We start from the raw sequence: 21,722 nt of genomic DNA on the forward strand, positions 1-21,722 counted from the left end.
GTACGTACGCAAACGACGTAAGCTTCCATGTTGGAAATGCGACTGCTAAATTAAGACGGAGAAGTGTGTATCCAGAATAGCACAACTGCGAATAATCCATTCCGGTTATTCAATCAAAGGAAGCAACACTCCACGGACTTCGCAATATCAAAATACGCATTTTTCTTCCGAGCCTATTTTGGGACGTGCGTAAAGAAGGTATGTTGGACTGGCGGCAATCGGTGTTTTAAAAAGGGACGGGTAAAATCACGTCGACTGCCGACTTCGCCTTAAATGGTCAGTCATCGCAGAGCAAACAAGCACACGATTTTATAGTTCAGTAAGTTGAGTAAAAGATGGTTGATTAATTTGTACCGTAGTGGTCATGTCAGTAATAAATGTGCAGGTGATGAGGTGCATTGAACGCGTCTTCTCTAATGCTTTTCAATCGGCCGACTAAAGATGCTATCCACAGTGCTTTCTGCTTGTAAACACTAAAAAATGTTGGGTGAATTTGTTTTTGTTTTTTTGTAGGAGGGTGTTTTTTTGGGGACTAGCGGATGTTGTCCAATTCCAAGTAACCATGGTGAGGTTGGACCTGGATCAAGTGGTGCTGAGGAGGATGAAGGAGGAGGATGTTGACATGGTCAAATCTCTCATAAAGGTTTGTTCATACGATAAATAAAAGAAATCTTACTGGCAATATTTTTTGTCTGAGACGTAAAATGTTAGAAAAGTGCTTGAATTTCATTGAAGAAATGGTTGATCTCATCTCCGCAGTGGTACTTAACATTGTGGCAGTTGTGTCAAAATGTTTGTGTGAATTTGTTGCAGGAGGGCTGCCAGGGCATGGAAAACCGCCTCATCCTGCACATCCTCACTCGTCCGCTCTGCCTTTTCATCTTGGCAGTGTTCTCATCCGCCCTACGCTGCCTCATTCACTCCTTCATCCTGGCCCTGGCCATTCCCGTCTTCCTGCTCATTATCTACCTCAAAATCACCATCCCGCGCTCCACTGGGGTTCTAGGCTGCAGCCGCCCCTCCTGGGACTACGTGGGCAGCAGTTTCAGGGGGCCGGACGATGAGATCCTACAGAATCCTTACTCGAGGATCAGTGGCAAGAAAGTCACAACAAAGAAGGTTAGTAGGAACCAAATGATCGTAAAATTTACAACAGCAAATCTATCGTTTTTTTCCCCCCATCTTTTTTAGCCAAGACGCAGAACTGGAGCCAATGAAAAAGACAAGGAAGCGTCAAAGGAGCCAATCACGCCGGAGAGGGAGCAAGCGGCAGGTCAGGTGTGGGTGGCAGAGAGCGAGGGCGAAATCTTAGGCTGCCTCTTCCGAGAAAGCGAGAAGCGAGCCGGCGTCAGAAGGTTCTGTCGGCTGGTGACGGGCAGTTGGGACCGCAGGCAGGGCCTGGCGCGCTTCTTTGTCCACAGCCTGGAGCACAAGGAGAGGGAAACGGGGACCTTCCGGGTCTACGCGCACGTTCCCTTCCCGTCCAAGGTGGGCGAGGTCTTTTTCAGGAAACTGGGTTACCTGCAGCTCGGGGAAGAGGCTGAAGACGAGGACGGACAGCTGGAGAATCCGGAGAGAGGCTTTCTGGGATTTCCACTCACCAAAGTCTTCTACAAAGACTTGTGATGCGCGAGTGACTCAAAGGGACGCAAACTGGACGTTTCATCTACAATGCAGTGAAGCCACCGCTGCGCCACGGAAGGATATTGAAGTCAGCTAAGTATTATTTATACACATTTTATTTATTATCTCCCCCTAAGAATGTTATGCTGTCACACGTGCAGGTTTGTCTGTTGTCTTTCTTCCTATCCATTTTTTCTGTGTCGTTTAATTAAAATGATCTTTTAATATTTATTGCTTATGCAATCAGATTAATGTGCAGGACATTTTCTTATGACAAAATAAAAGACAGTTCATCTGACAGGTAAGTTTTACATTTTAATTCATAGAGATGCAAATGGATGATAACACCTGTGAGCTTCCTCAAAATACATAAGGGATATAAATCATTTAAAAAAGAAAAAATCGTTTCCTCCCAAAATCTGCATGACGGCCACGTTACAAATACAAAAAAATGAAAAAATTGTCTCCTGCATTCATCATAATTTGTAAATCACTATTGTTATTTATTTACAAACTCACTGATAAGAATAGCGTGGTTGAGCATTTTCGCTCTGCCCTACAATTTTCGGAGTTCCCTCCTTGGCCCATGCCGGGCTCCTAAATCAAGTGGTTCCCTGACAGATGGATAAACAAACCGACCAGCGTTGACTCGCACGCTCTAGCAAAATACCGCACGACTAGACGAACCTCAGATGGTGTGAGTGAGCGTTGCATCAATCTGCCACCACTTTCAGACCGCAGCACCGACGGGATGTTTGTACCATGCTAATGTGAGGGAAGGCAGGTTTACCTCCCATACATACTCCTCAAACGCTCATCCACGCAATTTGTTTTTCACTTGTACACGGGTGAAACACTTACATACACCGGTAGCAGTACTACGCTAGCCATTTTTTCTGCTGAAACGCTTCCAGACACGCAACTAGGAATGGGCAAGTACAAATAACAGAAACGGGCCAATACCTGCCTTTATTTCAAAGTATTAGGTTCTCATGAAGGATGCCGATACCAGGCACCGATACTGAAAGCAAAAAAGAAATAACAATTTGACATTAAGTCTTCCTAGCCAATAGTTGGCGCTACCCTGTGGTCGTTTGATTCACCAGTGAAACATCATCAGCGTCAGCAAGACAGAAAAGTCCTTGTTTGGAATCATCTGTCATTGTGTTCATTGAAATTGTATGTATTGTATCATAATGGTATCAGTACTTGGTATCGGTGCATACTTAAAAGTGAATACCAAACATCTCAACTAGATGTAGCCCCTCATAATCTCACCTGATGTGAGCACGCACACAGAACAACACACACCCTGCAAACTCGGTATCGTGCAAGCTGCACTTGGAAGCCGTCGTCCTTTAATTATCTCTAATGAAAAAGCTTCGACACCCGGTAACACCGCACTGTTGTTACAAAATGCTTGGTCAGACTTTTTCTTTTGAGAGGGGGGTGGGGGTGCGTCAAAGCTGTTGTTTGTACTCTTTCGGCCTCTTTTCTTCTCTATGCCAGAAAGCAAACACCTGTTAGCGGGGCCCCCGTGCCCGCCCGATCTGGGACTATTACTGTTGTCAGGAAACAGATGTGAGTTCACACACTGGAAAGAAAGTGTGTTTGTGACTGCGGTCATGTGCGTCTGCACGGTATGGCTGTGTGCGAGCGCACGCGCACCGGGCCGGGCGTGGGCGTACTCGGAAAGTGTGACTCTGCATTTCCTACACTCGGGCCCTGGCGAGGGGTTAAATGCGCTGCTATGTCTGGCCGGGAGAATCTTCTGCATGCATCTACATACGAGAAGATGTGACAAAAGTACTCACACGCTGTACTTGTGTAGAAATACAAATACTCCCCACAAAAAAATACTTTTGAAAGTAGAAGTACGGATTCAACTGCTATAAAAAGTCGACACACCCCTGTTCAAATGCTATTTTCTCTGATAAATTAAAAAAATGTCATTATAATGTCACCTACAACTCAATTTTCGAGGCAACGTACAAATAAACATCTGAGATTATGTGGTTGCAAAAGTGCGCACACCCTAAATGCCATGTGGCTGTGTTGACATTTATTTGTAAGATAAGATGACCTCGGTCGAGTGCGGTCAACTAAGGAAGTGGTTCCAAAGAGTTTAGTTTGGCATTCGATCAGCCACTTGGAAGCAAAAAGAACACGGGTCGGGCGCGTAAGATCAAACGAGCAGAGAAGTCGGGCTCGGTGCACTGTCTAGTAATGCGGTATGAAGTGAGGCCGCACACATGAATCAGACAGGAATTAGGCTGCCGCACAATAATAGGATCAATTAGATAAATTTGTTCCAGATGATGCACAGCACGTCGTCTGTGTGAACGGCATGGCCATGCAGAGGGCCGCTAACATCACACACACAATTTAGCTCTGAAAAAACATCCACCCTGGGAAAGGGTGAATTCCCCTGACCGCAGAGTGCACGAGAGTGTGAGGGGAGTCGTGGGCTGGGCCCGAGCTAAAACAGACAGACGGAGCAGAGGGGAAAAGACCGGCGCTGATGAGAACGCGAGGAGCGACCGTGCCTTTGGGGCTGCGGCCGGGACGTCCGGTCTCGCAGACGTGCCGGGCGCGAGTTGACAGTTTGGGAAAACCCTGATGGCAAGGGCGAGGCAGTACATGCCAGTCCTCTGAGGTCTGGGCGTGCTTATGGTTTCACCATATTGTGGTAGCGTGTGGCACTGGAGAAAAAAAATACGTAATCAAAACTGCCAAGTGTAACAGCCAACTCGATTTGAAGTCAGTTTAAAAAAAAAAAACATCCATCCCATTGCATGTGTCCTCATTTGGGTCTCTAAATACTCAGAGCCTAAATTTCACTAAAATTGTGCTCTAAGTTCACTGGGAAAAGTAAAGGGGAAGAGGACATTTCCTCAAAATTCAGAGGTTAGAACATAAATAATTGCATTGAAATTGCTATATCAAGTGATTCTTGTCGCATCAATAAAAGTGGTCAAGCACAAGAATGTATTTTCTGATGCTGAAATTAATATTGAATTCACTTTAGGACAGAAATAAACGATTTCCTTTTCTTTGCCTAATTTGTCATTTGTTGTATTCACTCATTTATTTTAATCTGTGTTAAAATTGAAAAACAAAAAGGGCATTTTTGTAGCAGCATTGACACCCATCCTTGTTTATTGATAATACCGTAATGTCTGTCTTAAGTGACACAGGAAATCATTCAGTTCAAGCAGAGTGCAAAAGTAGAAGTAGCCTATTAATGAGAGTGTTAACAGATAAAATCAAGCAACGTCTACATCATCATGTATTCCGCATATTATCACACAATAGTACCTCAGAATAAAAAAAAAAAAGAAAATGCCGTTCTACTCGATATATTACGGTCACGCATTGACCGCACGGACTCACAACAACACCGACACCGGCGACGGCGCTCACCGACGGAATAACAAGGCAAGATGGCGACGGAGGGCCAGGTCGAATACGAGTCTATCCTCTGTGTCAAACCAGAAGTCAACGTGTACCGAATCCCACCGCGAGCTTCCAACCGGGCCATCAGGTGAGGCCTGACTGCACGGTGCCAGCGAGCTGTCAGTGGACGCGCCGTTCGTTACCTGCTAGCCGACTCAATGTAGCGTCAAGCTACCGGTTAGCCTTCTGCTTAATTTTATTTATTTTTTAGAATACTCCGTTTCTACAGATTTGTTAGAAATACACAATCATATTTGAGATGAGTCTATTTATACACTGACAACATTTGTGTCTTGATTCAAGGACACTTGAAAGGGATTGATGCTCAAGTGGACATATTGTCATTGAGGAGTGACACAATCTTCTTTCATACATTTTGACTCTCTCAAGCTTTATCGTAGTGGCCATCACGCGAACCAAAACGGTGTCCCACGAAATTCCCAATCGCTCCATTGGGTGACCTTAGCAGGCACCCGGCAGATGTAGTAATTCGGCTTTAGATGTAGTGAGTCACGTTTTTTATATTACATTACGACCACCAATTTATAACCTAAATTAGTCAGTTTTCTTCATTTCATAGCTTTTTTTTAGAGCTGCTTTGACGGTACTTTTTTTTTTTTTTTTATCCAATCAGATTTGAGCCTTCTTGTCTTCAAATGTGAATCCAATATGCTCAGCGGTTCAAAATCAGTAGTGCTGGCTGATGTAATTTCCACCAGACAGCAAAAACACAGCAAGCGTCCATCCATTGCTGTCCACACGTTACTTGCAATTGTTTCGTCCCAGGGCGGCTGATTGGAAGCTGGACGCTCCCGACTGGTCGGGACGCATGCGAGTGGTGGCTCGGGGGAAAGTCGCCTATGTCAAACTGGAGGACAAAATTTCCGGTGAGTGAGAAGCAGCTGTTACTTGGGTATTGTCTGATGTCCTATGGCAGCCCAAACTTGTTTTTTTTATCTTCCTCCAAGGTGACCCGTCGCCAGCTGGCTCCATCTTTTATTGTGGCTTCAGCCATGTTCTAAAAATTGATTTTCTTTTTGGTCCAATGTGCAGGGGAGCTTTTTGCCCAGGCACCCGTGGACGAGTACCCCGGCATCACCGTGGAAACCGTGAGCGATTCCAGCCGCTACTTTGTGCTCCGCATCCAGGATGACAACGGTGTGTCATTAAATTCCTATTTAATTTCTGTTTGTTCTGCGTGTACATTTCAAGCGACTAATTATTTTACTTCCTAAATATTTACATTTGGAAATTACTTTTGATACCAACCTTGACTTAAAGCGCTACCGAAAGATATTTCCTTTTAAAATCTTTGTACTTTTTCAGTCACCCTATATAAGATACGGTTGAGTTGAATATCACTTTTTTTGTTACAGGCCGCAGCGCCTTCATCGGTATCGGGTTTGGAGACCGAGGGGATGCTTTTGACTTCAACGTTGCACTTCAGGACCACTTCAAGTATGCGGCCTTTCAAATTTCAATCATCATAGTTAATAAAAACAAAAATCCGTTATATGAAACCATTTTCAATCTCTGTCCTTTTATTTCTGAAGGTGGGTAAAACAGGAAAAAGAGTTCAGCAAACAGGCACAAGCTCCAGACTCCACCCCTAAACTTGACCTGGGCTTCAAAGAAGGACAAACCATCACGCTCAACATTGGGGTAACCTCATTTGGATAAATTGGGCTTATTTGGGCCCTACTCGTAAGTCAGAATTCTGCGCAGTCCGACATGTACTAACCCAAATGTTTTACCTCTATCCAAATCAATCTAAGCAATCCAAAAAAAAGGATAGGACCCGCCCGCAGAGTTCCGGCGGCCTTGGTCTCCTTCCTCCTCCCCCTGGAGGCAGGCTAGCCCCGCCCCCGTCCTCCCGATCTAATAATCATAACACGCAGCCATCTGTGGGAGGAAATGACACAGGTAGGTAATTGTACGCTTCCGTGGAAACGTTGGTAGAGGTCATACGGCCAATTAGCCCGTCTCTTGTATTTTTGTTTTTCTTTCATGTCTGGAGTATTTTGTGTACCGTTGAGGTCACCAGGTGTCTTGCTTTTTAGTTAGCGTGTCCCTTTTTTTTTTTTCTTTTTACTTGCAATTTTTATTGCCACCGACTCGCATGTGAACTGAGTCCATGGAGACGGTCAGAGGAAAAGGATTTATTTATTGAAAGAAGTCGTGAAATGGCATCAGCGGACCGGCGTCAAGCTGTTGCTAGTGGAAGCTTTACAAGCGTACTTTTGGGGCTGTGTGTGCCCAAAAGGATGGCAAACACACCGCAAGGTTGAACACACTGGAATTTGTGATGAATTGGCTTTGCTACCTGATATTCAAAACCTCACCACCTGGTTTCATTTTTATTTTTATAGAACCAAATCACAACTAAGATGACCTGAAGGGAGTTTCCAGAAGGAGCTGATTCAGTTCCTTTACATTAAAGGGACCTGACAGAGCGGCCAGTCTCAACAAATTAAATTCAAATTGGAATAACTTTATTGGTCCTCCGTGGGGAGATTGATTTGAAGCAGCTTCGTATATAAAATGAAATCTGAGTTTTTGTCGGAAATGTTAAGGAAAAAGAAAAACACATAGTTGAGATACAATAGAATATCTATATTTTCTTTTTTTTGTCTCATCTGTTAACTCATTCACTGCCATTGGCGGCTATAGACGTCAAAGATCCTTTTTTTTTTTTCCTCGGATGGCAGCTGCCCAGCTTTTGGCTTTAAAATTCAAATGTCGGCGGCCGCTAGCCTTACCATATTCTTCTCCGCCAGGTTGCTTGCTGGATCTGGACTCCAGCAACTCCAATTTGGTGGCACCGTCCAATCCGCCTGTGACGGCCGGCTCCGACCTGTGGGGAGACTTTGACTCCCCAAAGTGAGCAGAGTCCCGCTTGGCTCTTCCTTCCCTCTTCTCTCTTCTTCTCTCTCTCAGTAACATTATGCAGCACTTTTGGCATCGTTGCTTTCCCCTTTGAGGGGGGTCCCTACTGCTCTCCCTGCCGAGCAGGGTAAACCCTCACCGTGCCCCCCCCCATCCACCCGCCACCCACCTCTTGTGTACTGTACGAAAGAATCAAGTTATGTTCTAATGCTGTTAGTCTCAAACCTAACAATTTGTTTGCCCCCTCCTTTTTAACTGTGAATATTCTATAGAAATGTGATTAAGGAAATATAACAATGAATGCAGTTTCTGTACATAGACTATTTATTTTCAATGCGTATAAGTTTGTTAGTCAATTATGTTGTAGCTTCTTTTTTTGTTTCCTATTTTTTTGGATCAGTAATATGCACTTTGTGTGTTAGTATGTCTTAATTCAACATTGTTCTATTACTCTGCTAGTTTACCACCATAATCTTGTACTTGAAAGAAACATTCAGTGGGTTCCCCAAGCGGTGCCGCTCTATGGCGCCCCGCAGTGGACTCTTAGGGCACAACAGCAATACTTGCAGTGTAGACAGCATAGAGCAGCTGCTTTGTGAAAACTAGCAGCCGACGTAAATACGTTGAGAGGATGAAGGTGGCAGCCAAGTTGGATGTCATTTAGTGACTGTGAGGATGTCAGCTAAGCTTATTCACGACCTCTGTCCTGCTTAGTGATGTCATCTCCTGTCATTCTCAGAGTGGGGGGTTTGTCGTCGTCATCCGACAACCCCAAAGGTTGTGCAACCAACCTCATTTGAACTTTTTGATGTATGTCAAGTGTTTGATTTTGGACTGATGCATTGTCGGGACCACGCTTTTTTTGTGAACTGCGTTTCTGGTTATTGTGATCTTACCGATTTTGTTGATTCGTGGATGTCGCGATGGATGTTGGCCGGGCATCAACCCTAACAAAACGTTTTACCGTCTGTGATTTGTTATGTATGGAAATGAATATGCAAAGGTAAATATAAGACAGAAACAATGCAATTTTTGTGCTTTTTATTTCTTGAACAAAGGAAATGCGAGAGGACACAAAGCCATTAATGGACTACAACTGCATGTAAGAAATCCTGGATTATCGGTTAGCACCTTGCAGTGTCAAAACGACTTGTGCGATGATATAAAACCTTGTGGAAAGTTGTTCAAGCATTTATTCGATATATTTCACTTTGTCGTATTTTTGTCTTGCTAGTGAGGAAAAAGATCATCCTCGTGCATGGAGCTTCCATTGGGTATCCGGGAAATGGCAAAAATACTCCAACTGCTTTCCATAGATCTTTTTCAAGGGTCGTAAATCCTGCTAGACATGATCCATGAAATGTACGGTATTCACGGGCAATTGAAAGTTAAAACACATAAACAAAGATATGACTCAGCACACACTGAGGAGACCCCGTAGGTGTCAAGCGTGAGATTTATAGTGTTATGGGCTGTTTTGCTGACGACGACACCCGGGCGGGCGGCCGTATCCGAGACCCCCGTCAGGCCTTGTTTGCCCAAGTTTTGGGGTTGCCACGGCGATTGCGGCAGCGTTTCCTATTCGACGACCTCGTGATGCGCTTGGGCCACCCGGACAATTCTCTGCACAGCTCGACTGTGGGACAAAGTCACAGACGGACGGACTCGTGTTAGTGCACAGAGAGTTGGTTAACGGCAGCCGCCTCACCTTTGAGATTCTCCTCATCTTTGCACACCGTCCTCGTGCAAATCTCATTGTTGATCACGTAGACGCGAGGGACGCTGAGACGCAAACAGAAAAAAAATTATTCACTGAACTGATCTTTGCAGTAAATTCGCCCACGGGTACACACCTGTAAATGCAACGCCCACCCAGGCATCTCTTGAGGGGCCGATGGACCGAGTACATCCTGGTGCATAGGTACATCTCCTCCCTGCAGTCTGCACACGCAAACGTCACACTTGAGTTGAAAGCAGAGGACTTTACAAAAAAAAAAAAAGTAGCGAGGATGTCATGAGAAAGAAACGTCAAGAAAAAAAATAATGAAATAGTTTGTGTCACACATTCTGCTAGAGCGCACGTGCTGCTCAATCCAGTGTGCACGCTTTGGCCAGTAGGGGGCAGTATAAAACAGACATTCAAATACAGTAATCCCTCGTTTATCGCGGATAATTGGTTCCAAAAAGTGATAAGTGAAATCCGCCAAGTACGGTCACCAACAAGAAGTATTGGGCAGGCTAGCGAGTTAGTGGAAAGATGCTAATTCGCGATCGTGCTAAAACGCGAAAACGGACTTCTAAAGGAATGTAAACGAACATTTGGAGCAATACTACATTGTCCTACAGGTTAGACACGTTTCCTCAATTTAGAAGTTTTATTTTGACTTTTAAATGTTTTTTTAACTAGGAAAAAAGATCCGCGATGTAGTGAAGCCGCGATAAACGAAACGCGAAATAGCGAGGGATCACTGTAGTCTGGACTGGAGTCAGCGCTCGTCTCTTGGCTTCTCAGTGCGGCAGTAATATTAGTTCTCAATTGCAGAGGGAAAAATGATATTGTGATATTATTTTGCTAGGTGTGTTGAGTTATTTCAAGTGCTCTTTGCCTCAATTCGAAAACAACAACAGCAGGAATGTGGGTGTTGAAAATCAGATGGCATTTTTTCTTCTCTTCTGCAGTAAGTACACTCTGAATGTATTTGTATTTTGTCACTTCCCACCATTGGATATAAAATAATGTGTCTGGCCCACTTACTGGCTGGCAGGGGGGTCCCGACAGGTGCCTCTGTGGTCTCTGGAGTAAATAAAAAAAAAAAAAAAGTCAAGTCACATTGTAAAAATCAAATAAAAAGGAAACTCTTAAAGGAACATTACCGCTCTTCTGGGCTTGGACTACAGCTGCGAGTGCTTTGGAACACACAGAAAGGAAAAACAACATGAGGGAAGTCTTTTTTTTCTTTTTTTTTTTTTAAAGCAACAAACACAAGGGTGACTGAGGATAATTAAAACAGATTTGTGTGTTCTGTTTGGCAGCGTTACCATGGAGACCGCAGAGGAGCAGGACCACTGAGAGGTTGCCCATTGCAAGAGGTGAGTTTGATAAACTAGGAAAGAAAAAACATTTAAATATATTTGTGCTATTATATAAAAAGTCTACACACCCCTGTTTAAATGCCATAGTTTTGTGAAACCGTATCTAAAAAAAATATAACGCCTGAACTTTTTCACCGATTTAATTATTTTAAGAATTTTTCAGAGAGGGGAAGGGCAAAATAATCAACTGACATAATGTAGTTGCATAAGTGTACACACCCTTTTATAACTGGTGATGTGGCTGGGTTGAGAATGAACTAGTCACATTTAAATAGGCGTCAAGACACATCTGCCACCATTTAAAGTGCTTCTGGTTAACCCCAAATAAAGCTCAGCTGTTTTGCTAGGCTTTTCCAGGCATTTTTTTTCTTTTCCTGAAAGTTTTGAAACTGTTTTTAATCCCCCCCCACCCACACACAACATTTTTGCCATCCTCTGATTGGTTGGTCTGAGCAAAGTTTGTTACAATTTTGATTAGTAAACTATATTTGAGGCAAACTGCACGTTAATACATTTAATCAACCGATGGATTATGACTATAATATAGTTTTATGTATTTTTGCAGAGTTGTTTTCTGTCGCTCACCAAACTGCATCTCATTCCTCTCGCAATGTGTCAGAGCAGCTTAGTCCAAGTTGTGAGTTCTCTCAAAGGAATGTGTTGGTTTTTTTTTTTTTTTTTTTTTTTTCGGGTGCCCAATATGAGCACCTCCACCCTTTCTTCTGTTACACTCTCACATTCTTTTATAGATTTTTCTTGATAGGACAAATCAACACTTTTCTACAAGTCACTTTCTGAAGATCACTTTAGACACAGCTTGTTGAGCATGTTGGTGTTATGCTTTGAATTTACAAACATTCTCTTAGCAGGTTTAGCACTTTTTTAAGTCACTGAATCTGTATATTTAGTATCTTTCACAATCTGGACTTGTTTTCTCAGGATAATTAATAATAATAATTTAATTGCAAGCATGGATATCACAATCAGTCTGAAACATGTACAATCTTTAACAATCTTCTACATATAGTTGCTATTTAGTGCCCTCAAAACTGAAAAAAAAGACAATACTCACAACTTTAGCTGTTGTCCGAACTTGCTTTTGTTTAACGACTTCTATTTCCTCTTGTTGGTTTCTCCTCCTTCTCTTCTTCTTACTCCTCCTCGCCTTCTCCCTCCTCCCGCATCCCTTCATTGTTTTCACCATTTCTCCCTGCCCCATTCCAATAAGCCTAATTGATAACACACTGCCTTTGTATTTGATTAATGCAATATTTTAATAATTCTTATTTCAGAAGAGGGCTCAGTTTATCATTGGAACATTAAAAACACACGTAAATACAAAAATAGTCAAATTTCAGTGAGTATTTCTTATTTTGTAAGAGCGGTGAGCTAGTGGTTTGCACACCTGTCACAAAGTTTGCAGATTCGGCTTTCAATTCAAGACAAGCAACCGTTCACACTGTATTGATTCAAGCAAATATTGCTATAAAGTTTTCTGAGAGTGCTATAAAGCTGTAGTGTCTAACTTAATATCTATTTAGACGGCATCTATATGGGACTCTTCTTGACACAACCAGCAGGAGGCGCCAAATTATCAATGGTAGCTGCACTGAAAGTTTTATTTGCTGCCGCATTACTGGACTTCAATATGCCCACACTGCTGGAACTGGCAAAAGTACCCATGCTTAGTGGCTAACAAGTCTCTTAAATTGTGTTTACTACTGACCTAAAATGGGCACCCTGTCATTGTCCAGTTTGTCAGCAAGCTCAAAGTCAAAGTCTGCTTTATTGTCAATTTCTTCACGTGAAGACATACAAAGAGATCGAAATTGCGTTTCCTACTATCCCACGGTGGAGACAAGACATATTACACCCAATTGGTCCACAGACAAACAAAACATTCAAGTAAACAATACAAAAAGTAAAAATAAGAAGGCACATATAGTGAATAAATAAGAGCAACTTGGTCGAGACGGTGCAATTGTGCATACAGCAGATAGTCAGTATAATAGCGCAAAAGCACAAGTGGAGTAGTGCAAGTGGAGTAGTGCAAGGCAGCCATCGTGGCCCAAAAGGCCAGGACGTTATGCAGCCGAGGGTGGAGGGGGGTGAGAGAGTTCAGGATCCTAACAGCCTGGTGTATGAAGCTGTTGGTGACACAACCACGTAGTCACACTCACAATTCAGCAGACAACAAACATCTCGGATGACTTTCAAGAACGGGACATCCATCATTTCCCTGGCACATCGGGGTTACACAGCGTGCCTGATGGGTGGGATGCTTGCTTGGAGGGGGGGGGGCGGTCTGAGGGGCCTAACAAGGTCGCCGGAGAGACTCTGATGACAGCTTGACAGATGGGGAGCAGAGCAAGCAAAAGACAAAATCCAACTGGGACGATCCGTCCTTTTCCAGTGTCGAACCGACGACACGCCAGAAAACCAAACCGGAAAACGGTGCAAGACAAAAACAAGATGGCCGTTGTGAAAAGAGGGTTGGTCAGGTGCAGCAATTGGTTGATTTTGCTTACTGATTCATCTTGGAATAAAGAAAAAAAACAGCACTTTTGTTGGCAATCTGCTGCAAGCTCAAAGCCCCTCATCTTTTTTCACTAATAAATTAATTGCAGTAACAATTGAGAAAATGCAGTGTGAGGTGTGTTTGCAAACAGAAAGGGAGCATCGTCGTGAGTTATTCCACTACCTCTGTTAAAGTGACGCATGAGACATACCGGAGCGTAAACACATGATAAACTGTCGGCTCGTTTATTACTCAGACACGGTTTGTAGCCGCATGCCAGCGCTGCAGCACGCGTTCATAACCCGTCTTGCATTTCCCCCCCAGAACATGCTTCCCATTCTACGTCTCCCATGAGTCCTGTGGGAAAATGTTTCACCATTGCTCCCCTCTGAGAGAACCCAAAATCCTGAGTTGCAGTGCAAATAAGGAATGAGTAACGGAAGCCGTTAGAAGGTAAACAAAGCCAAATGATTGCGAAAGGTTGGATCGTGGAGAGAAATTTGAATATGTGATGGCTGCTTTTCAACAATTTGCAACTCTGTATTTACTTCCCTACCACAGCCGTCAATCAGGCTATCATTTCACGTCTATACTGAGAGAAGTATACGGTACCAGCTTTTCTCATCCAATGAAGCCCAAAGAAAAAACGCAATTGTAACTCAAACCCAAAAAATGGTTTGTTGACCTTTGACCGCTATCCCGCTGCCTCACCTGTCTGTCGGCCAAATCAGCTGGGACATGCTCCAGCTCGTACCCTCAAGAGGACTATCGCCAAAGAAAATGGCTGGAGGAATTTTCCAACTATATCACAGCTCTGTGTTATATATAAAACGGATATCGGAAAGAAAAACACAGCCGTCTGGTGGGCTTCAATCCTCCCGCAGACGCTTTTGCAAGACGGCCAACGCATGTACCGTAGTTTCTATTTTTGTCATACCCGATAGAAAAACAACTGACTGTTTCTCCTTCAGACTATTGGTCAAATGTTTCAAAATGTCTGCTTTAATGACAACACTCTATTGGAATCTTTTTTTGTGATTTATCTGTATTATTGTCATCATATTGTCAAAGGAAAGCATACATTTTATGTTTCAAAGCGCCTGGCTGAAAACAAAGCAACCCCAAAAAAGCAATTTATGCTGCCGGTTCAGGGCTGACTGTGCATCAGCAGGCCTGTTCTGTGCAGATGGTAGCGGCAAGGTGATGATGTGCAGAGTGTGTAAATAGACGAGTGAGGGGGTCTATTTATAAAAGTGTGTTGAGTAACCCCTTAGCTGGGGTTCGCGCAGGCACTGCAAGAGCTACCTCAACAAAATCAAACACTCAATGGAAATACTTGGAAACGTTACATCCTCTTTTTTTCTTGTTTTTATTAGAGCAGCTAAAATTATTATGCTGTGTAAGTTTGTTCCAATTTCCTCGGACTAGGGGATCACTAAATCATCAATGCGTAATTCAGGGTTCGGAACGGCCATGAAACATCGGCCAACATTCTTTCGAGGGCACTGTTACCGGAGTGCGAGTGATTTTTTTTTTTTTTGGATGAAGTGATTATCCATCTTTGACAGATGTAGGACAAGCATAAAATATAGATCCCAATATGGCACAATGGAAATTTGAAATAGGCTAGACAGATTTTTTTTTTCTGTATTATTTTTCTTCTGTATATTTGTATGTATTATTTTTTTTCTGTATATGCTGTTGAATTATTTTCCATTTTCATCAATGACATAAAGGCACATGAGAAAATATTGTAATTTTATCTTCATTTATGTGACTCCATACAAATTTTACTGGCCTTTTCATGAATGTTTATCATACTCTTTATTATTTTTGTTGTTAATAAAACACATATTTATACACTGGAATCGATACAACAGCAGTTGATATCTACATATATACTCTATAACTGTGTAGAAATAAAAAAATAAAAAACTATGGAAAATACAGAACCTAATATTTGCAATTCAATAACTTTTATACAGTCACTGGACATACCATTAAGTACTCCGGTGATGGTTCTAGAGCATAGGTGTCAAACTCAAGGCCTGGGGGCCACTTACGGCCCTGGCCCTCTACATCATTTTATGTGGCCCGCGAAGACAATATTTGCATCGACTTTGTCATTATTCAAATTACAAATTGTCCTCAATTTTAAAAAATAGAGACAATTTTTATTACCATTTGTCTTTTTAAAATATTTGAACGATTTTTACTAGTCTCTGATTTCAAAACTAGTTATTCATCAGTTTGTTGTGTAGCCTATACTATAGTATGTCTATAGACGACAACTGTCATAATGGCCCTCCAAGGGAAACTATGATGCGGCCCGTGATAAAAATGAGTTTGACACCCCTGTTCTAGAGCATTCTGAGTTCTCCCTGAAATTCCACCCCAAGCCCAATAAGCTGAACTTTTTGTGACAAATAGAAAGAAAAGTCCCTCCTATGTCCCCTCATCTCTCCTTTCTTCCTTCCCTGACAATCTCCTCCTCCACTCCTCCTCGAGCCTCCCTGACTTTCCTGGCCTCCTTCTCGGCCTCCTCTGCCCTCCTCCTCTGCTCCTCCTCCGTCTCCATGAGCCAGGGTCCTCCCAGGTAGCTCAGGATCTCCTCAGGGTTCCCTCGCCGTTCTGGGTCTGGGTGGAGCAATTGTCGGAAAAGCGCCATGACCAGTGAGCTGAGGCCGTGGAACTCTGATGGAGGCGGGTTATTGCTGTGATTCTCCTTCATGACGGCGTAGCAGTCGGCTTCCTCCTCGCCCCTCTCGCCCACGCTCTCGCGCTCAAACCAGGCTTTGTATTTGGTGTAGCGCGGGTCGTCGCCGGTGCTCTCCTCCCAGGGGAAGCAGCCGGTCAGCAGGCAGTAGGTGAGGATCCCCAAGGCCCAGCTGTCAATGCACGGCTCCACCATAATCCAAAGCGCCTCCTTCTCCTCCTTCTCTGTGACATCACACTCCTTCTCCTCCTCCGCCTCCTTGGCGGGCTCCACCTCCGGGGTGCAGAAGGGCGACTGGTACCAGACGGCCCCAACGGAGTACCCGATGGCCCGGGTCAGGCCGAAGTCGCCCAGTTTGACCCAGCGGCAGGAACTGTCACACAGGAAGATGTTCTCGGGCTTGATGTCCCGGTGGACAAAACCGAGGGAATGGAGGTGGGTCACGGCGCCGCTCAGCTGGGCCATCACCCTCTGGACACGCTCCTCATCCAGGCCGACCTGGATCACACACAAGAGAGCCAACATGAATTGAGAATTGGAAATGCTCACGGATTTGCAGAAATTCGAGCCCACCGGGACCATTGTGCTGCCATCTGTCAGAATTTGTTTTGGTCCCACACAACAATGATGTGATCACTTGTCACTCAGTGTGAACACAATTGCGGCGAACAAGGCACACACACGTACACACTCAGTGACGCTAATGGAAACCTCCCGCCTCACTTCGCACGCTATCCTGCTGCCGGCTGGGCCGTGAGAGCTGCGTGTTCTCGCTCTTATCGCTTGCTCTGCTTGTTACTGGCAGTGATAAGATGCCTGCTAACCATCACCCACATCTCTTTTTTGCTGACACGGACAAAATATTCAAATTGTAGTGTTTTTAATCTTGTCCACTGGGTGCTTATATTTGAGTCAAAACATCACGCATCCGTCAACTGACCTCTGACACGATCACGCTGTACAGGTCCCCGTAGAGGCCGGCCTGCTGGGCGAAGACGTAGTGTGAGGACGTTGAAAAAAAGATGCCCAGCGCCCGAGTCAGCGAAGGGTGCGTGCAGTAGGAAAGAGACAAGTTGTACTCTCTCAGGAAGGACGCGAGACTCGTGGACTGACGAGGGAAGAACTTCAGAGCCATCGGCGTTCCTGTAAATCAATAAAGTGTGAAACATACGATGGCTTCTAAATCTGTTGTACAAAATCGTGCGGCGAATTACTCTGTCGATCTTGTTTAGGAGAACGCAACATGTACATTTTGCTGGACTGTCTGCCTATTTTCTAAAGGAGTACCTCAGGGATCTGTTTTAGGTCCACAGCAACAATCTCTGTCCAAATGCCTGTTTCCATTTTTATGCAGATGACGGTCATTTAGTTAACTGCCTTTGATTTTGTGCAGTTTTATTGAACTAAACTAAAACAGCGTTCTACTGTGTTACGCATCTGTAACCCCGTGAACAAATTTAACTTTCCCTCTGGGGGGCGATTGTGTTACAAACATATTACCGCAATCCAATCTTGAAGAATAGCTCTCGATTAAAGCAGCGGCTGCGTAAAAGGCTAAATGGACGCCATCCAAAGACTCATCCTTCATCACATTACTGCGACAGTTGCCCAACACAACACGACGTTTCGTCATAAGCGTGAAACCCGAGCCAGGATTGGTTACATTAGCGATGCACTTTATTTTGCATGGACTAATCTGTGTTAGGGAGGGGGGGAATTTCACGCCACGGCAATTGAGACGTAATGAGCTTTCAAACTGTCATCACAAACGGGCTCGCTGACCTTTCTTCCTGTGTACCGCCAGCATGACCTTGCCGTAGGAGCCTTCTCCGAGGAACTTGAGCACTTGGAAGTGGTCGGACACCTTGAGGTTGGAGATAGCTTGCGCCGACAGGAAGCAGCGCTCGTCCAGTTCCTTCGCGATTTCGGCCTCCTGCGTAAAAAACGTGTGATCAATATGAGAGGAGGGCAAGTCGTACAAATCTATTTTCTTTTTTTTTTATCTTTGAGCCCAGCCTGCATTTCGACAGAAAGTGTCAGGACGCCTGTTCTCTCTCCTACGTCCTTTGGGTGGGATCAACGAGATGTCTTATCAGGACAATGGCGGCATCTGGAGCTGTCACTCAGCTCTTATTGCTCAACGCTTTGTCTCCTCCAGTCACAGCTTGGATGATACGCTTTGAAGTAAGTCCCTTATCACTTCCACCCCGGTAAATTCGGGAGGGGTGCGAACATTAGTGACGCACCGCAGTCAAAAACATGTCTTGACTTTGAAAATGTCAGCGAGAGGGACTCTTGGCACGGAGATGAAGAAGACGGCTCTATTTTAAATGGAGCATTTGACCTCTTTGACGATGTCTTGATGTTGAGCACATGGATTAAGCATCAGGGATTCAAATGTCCCCCAAAAATTTCAAGACAGTCACGTATCTACGGACGACCCGGCAGTTTGTAATATTGCGTTACCGACAATGTCAAAGCACGCTGATTAAAGGCGACGTGAAATGAAATCTCTTCTTGGATGGCTTTCCAATGTAGTGGAGGCTGGCAATCGTGCCAGGGTGTACTCCGCAACTTGCTCACCCCACTATGGAAAATGGCTGCTAGGCTGGTTTTCCACCATTTTTTGAATGGAGAAATCCAGATCTGTGATTGCGAAATTGTGATTCCATTTTCTATTCATGTTGGGAACTTTCATTCTATTTCATTTTAATTTAATTTGATTTTATTTCATTTTAATATCTCGCATTGTTGCAATTCAAAAGATTGTGAATGAAAGGAATCAAATGTTTTTGTTTTCTCGTCTAATATTTTGTAGCTTTATTGGCAGTGGCCGACCATTTTCACATTTTCAAAGCTTTTTTTAAACTAATGTTAATATAGGTCAAAAGCTGCGCATAACATATATTCAATATTATTATGTTATATGTAGCCTCCAGTGAAAGAATGTATGCATAGTCACGTGCTTATTTTGTAAAGATTAAAATTTTATTTTGCTAAAATATATTTAACATAACGTGACTCTATCACGATTTTGTAAAATATTTAATATAATAAATACATTTATCATGACTTATCATGAGTTTGTAAAGATTGAGATTGTATTTTGTGAAAATATTTTTTATAATAAATACATTTATCGTGATCTATTTAAAACAGCACAACTTTAATATATAGAATAATAATGATCATGTAACTTTTTTACTGTATTATTTTGAATGATAACAAGATTGGTTTCCTTTCATTGACATATTTTCTGGATATGCTAATTTCCATTATTTTCTTTTGAAGCGTAGGACGTCATGCATCTGCTCTATTTTGCATATTTTCTATCTGTACAGTATACTGCATATTTATTATTTCCCCATAATTTTTGTCATTTCCTTTTGAGCAGTTGATTGGCAACATAACATGCATTTCTTTTCATTTATATTTTTAGATCATCTTCACATTCATATTCAAGACAAATTGAAAGTAGGCGTAAAACAAATGGACACAAAAACACATACAACTTTGTAGGCTCCAAACTAAAGTGGCTGAATTGAAGACAAGTACTCACTGTCATGCTTGTGCGATGGCGACGTTCTCTTCTCTTGACTCTGTTGTCGTTGCAGCTCCTCGTGCTTGGATGCAGCAGGTGCGACGCTGTACTGTGCTTGCTCAACCCGAGTGGACCTGCAACTGATCGGCGTCCTGGCAAAGTAGACAATGACCGCCTCTCCCCTGGGAACGCACTTACAAAAACACTCCCTCCCTTTTCCTACTCTGTGGCCAAGTCTGTCTGCAGCTTGCTGGCAAGTGGGCCCGAACGGGTGGCGAGGTATTTCAAACCTCTTTTTCACCCACTCCTGCCTCCTCACTCCCTCCTGTCTTCCACAATTGATGTCGCCCTGTTTCCAATCTGTCATTCACCTTTGCCCTCCCTTCGTCCGACTCTTTCCATGTCTCGCCCCCTCGCTTACCATCCGAGAAGGTGACTTCTCTCCGTCGTGTCGGATTCCTGATTTAATCAAGAGCTATGCTGGAATGATTGCAATAGGCCAACAAGCTGTAGCCTTGATCCCAGGACTCTCAGCGGGATTACAGGGTACAGTTAAGCGAGCCTCTGCCGGATTTATTGTCCGAGATCGCTTACTCTTCATTCCATGTCTTTCAATGCATGGGCACTAATAAAGAAATAGAAGTGCACGAAATATGTCAGGCCCGCCCCTGCGTTCGGCTGTTTGAAGACTTCCAAAAACGGCTTCAATCGTGTGCATGATGCTCAGCTCAGCTTTCCTCCTATGCTCCGTTGTCGTAAACAACATTTCTTCATAATGGGGAGTCATCGTATGATGCGATAATATGCATGGACTGACTATATGACTTGTTTTTAATGAAGGAAATAGCAATAAAATAAACACTGGACATGGAACTAGTTTTTGAATGGCCCGCCATGATATCGTTTTGAATCAACGTCTGCAAGAGAATCAATTCCAGACAATCATTATGATTGTTTACAATAATTACAAATAAAATGTATTATTATTATTATTAATAATCATTCCTATATTAACTAGAATATCTATCAGATATTATGGGATGTCAGCAAAGAGTTGAAATGGGGCCCGACAATAAAACCCAAACGGTATTAGCATCTCGGTGCCAGCTGTTCTTCCCACTTAGCACCATCTGCAGGTCAGGCCTCTTTTTCTCCGGCTCCCTTCGCCTCAACACCCTCCTCCTCTTTCTGTCGACGCCCTTAAATTTCCCCCTGGTAGTAAATACTAATGGACTATTATTGCTACCGCCAGCGTTACATAACACAAACACGGGCTGCTATCACAACGGCTGAGCCGTACTCAGGTTACTGACCCCCGAGCCCTGCTGTGTTTGGGGCCCCTGGTGGATGCCGCGCACAAGAAAGTTTGCAGTCACTCCAGAGGGGTTCGTCGGCCCCTGCTGTGGCAACCTCGGTCCACTCCATCATCCAAAATACAGCCTTCGACACAAGGTCGACGCCATTCACACATATATACATAATGCGCACAATCACTCTTTTTAAAGCTAGCGGACCGCTAGGCAACTAGCTTCAGATCCATCAAATATATCTTGTTTTTGATCAAAACTTGGACTTACTTCACCTTTGACCTATTTTGAATATAACTAAAATGAGTTTACTGCAGAAAAACAATTTAGAATGTTTTTGCTTTCTTTTTAAACCTAGATAAGGTTGGGAGTTGCTGATTTAAATGCCAACAAGAAGATTTCATGATTCTTTTTTCCCATTTGAGAGTACCCAAATTGTTTGGATGAAATGAAGTGTGTGGAGTAACAAAGTTTGGCAGTGTGACATAACCAGCCGCCACACCACCTGTCACAATGGCCTTTGTGACAATGATAATCGCCTGCATTTTAAGGTTTATCTCCACGAGATTAATATTTCCAAAG

General features: G+C 43.5%; 4 protein-coding genes across 5 annotated transcripts; 2 read left to right on the forward strand and 2 right to left on the reverse strand.

Annotated features, from left to right (window-relative positions):
• Positions 1–16: 16 nt before the first annotated feature.
• On the forward strand, positions 17–2,083 carry nat14 (N-acetyltransferase 14 (GCN5-related, putative)). 2 transcript variants are annotated; one of them, XM_037273389.1, is made up of 4 exons: positions 17–198; positions 514–643; positions 814–1,119; positions 1,192–2,083. In XM_037273389.1, the coding sequence occupies exons 2-4, from the start codon at positions 563–565 to the stop codon at positions 1,624–1,626; spliced, it is 822 nt and encodes a 273-aa protein (XP_037129284.1). In that variant the 5' UTR covers positions 17–198; positions 514–562; the 3' UTR covers positions 1,627–2,083. The 2 variants fall into 2 exon arrangements, with proteins under 2 accessions (XP_037129284.1, XP_037129285.1); XM_037273390.1 differs by having other exon boundaries at positions 189–276.
• A 2,905-nt stretch (positions 2,084–4,988) lies between these two features.
• Positions 4,989–8,994, forward strand: necap1 (NECAP endocytosis associated 1). The gene is made up of 7 exons (XM_037273403.1): positions 4,989–5,167; positions 5,866–5,966; positions 6,133–6,237; positions 6,456–6,537; positions 6,633–6,741; positions 6,855–7,002; positions 7,857–8,994. The coding sequence occupies exons 1-7, from the start codon at positions 5,067–5,069 to the stop codon at positions 7,961–7,963; spliced, it is 753 nt and encodes a 250-aa protein (XP_037129298.1). The 5' UTR covers positions 4,989–5,066; the 3' UTR covers positions 7,964–8,994.
• On the reverse strand, positions 8,993–12,254 carry mfap5 (microfibril associated protein 5). The gene is made up of 7 exons (XM_037273454.1): positions 12,131–12,254; positions 11,005–11,069; positions 10,840–10,872; positions 10,721–10,759; positions 9,819–9,906; positions 9,674–9,747; positions 8,993–9,601 (listed from the first exon to the last, which is right to left on the reverse strand). Exons 2-7 carry the CDS (start codon positions 11,045–11,047, stop codon positions 9,489–9,491), a joined length of 390 nt encoding a protein of 129 aa, XP_037129349.1. The 5' UTR covers positions 11,048–11,069; positions 12,131–12,254; the 3' UTR covers positions 8,993–9,488.
• A 3,464-nt stretch (positions 12,255–15,718) lies between these two features.
• sbk3 (SH3 domain binding kinase family, member 3) lies at positions 15,719–20,188 on the reverse strand. The gene is made up of 4 exons (XM_037273364.1): positions 19,852–20,188; positions 18,075–18,225; positions 17,233–17,435; positions 15,719–16,790 (listed from the first exon to the last, which is right to left on the reverse strand). Exons 1-4 carry the CDS (start codon positions 19,855–19,857, stop codon positions 16,032–16,034), a joined length of 1,119 nt encoding a protein of 372 aa, XP_037129259.1. The 5' UTR covers positions 19,858–20,188; the 3' UTR covers positions 15,719–16,031.
• Positions 20,189–21,722: the final 1,534 nt, after the last annotated feature.

The sequence above is a fragment of the Syngnathus acus genome, chromosome 16 (assembly GCF_901709675.1).
Source record: "Syngnathus acus chromosome 16, fSynAcu1.2, whole genome shotgun sequence".
NCBI classification, from domain to species: Eukaryota; Metazoa; Chordata; class Actinopteri; order Syngnathiformes; family Syngnathidae; genus Syngnathus; species Syngnathus acus.

Bases quoted from the DNA above. Each gene is read 5' to 3' on its own strand.
- necap1 (XM_037273403.1), top strand. From the start codon at position 5,067: ATGGCGACGGAGGGCCAGGTCGAATACGAGTCTATCCTCTGTGTCAAA. The intron at 5,168-5,865 runs GTGAGGCCTGAC...GTTTCGTCCCAG, and splicing joins GCTTCCAACCGGGCCATCAG to GGCGGCTGATTGGAAGCTGG. The intron at 7,003-7,856 runs GTAGGTAATTGT...CTTCTCCGCCAG, and splicing joins TGTGGGAGGAAATGACACAG to GTTGCTTGCTGGATCTGGAC.
- nat14 (XM_037273389.1), top strand. From the start codon at position 563: ATGGTGAGGTTGGACCTGGATCAAGTGGTGCTGAGGAGGATGAAGGAG. The intron at 644-813 runs GTTTGTTCATAC...AATTTGTTGCAG, and splicing joins TGGTCAAATCTCTCATAAAG to GAGGGCTGCCAGGGCATGGA. The intron at 1,120-1,191 runs GTTAGTAGGAAC...CATCTTTTTTAG, and splicing joins AGAAAGTCACAACAAAGAAG to CCAAGACGCAGAACTGGAGC.
- mfap5 (XM_037273454.1), bottom strand. From the start codon at position 11,047: ATGGGCAACCTCTCAGTGGTCCTGCTCCTCTGCGGTCTCCATG. The intron at 9,748-9,818 runs GTGTGTACCCGT...TTTGCGTCTCAG, and splicing joins GGTGGGCGTTGCATTTACAG to CGTCCCTCGCGTCTACGTGA. The intron at 9,602-9,673 runs GTGAGGCGGCTG...TTTGTCCCACAG, and splicing joins AGATGAGGAGAATCTCAAAG to TCGAGCTGTGCAGAGAATTG.
- sbk3 (XM_037273364.1), bottom strand. The intron at 17,436-18,074 runs GTCAGCGAGCCC...ATTGATTTACAG, and splicing joins GGCGGTACACAGGAAGAAAG to GAACGCCGATGGCTCTGAAG. The intron at 16,791-17,232 runs GTCAGTTGACGG...TGTGTGATCCAG, and splicing joins ACAGCGTGATCGTGTCAGAG to GTCGGCCTGGATGAGGAGCG.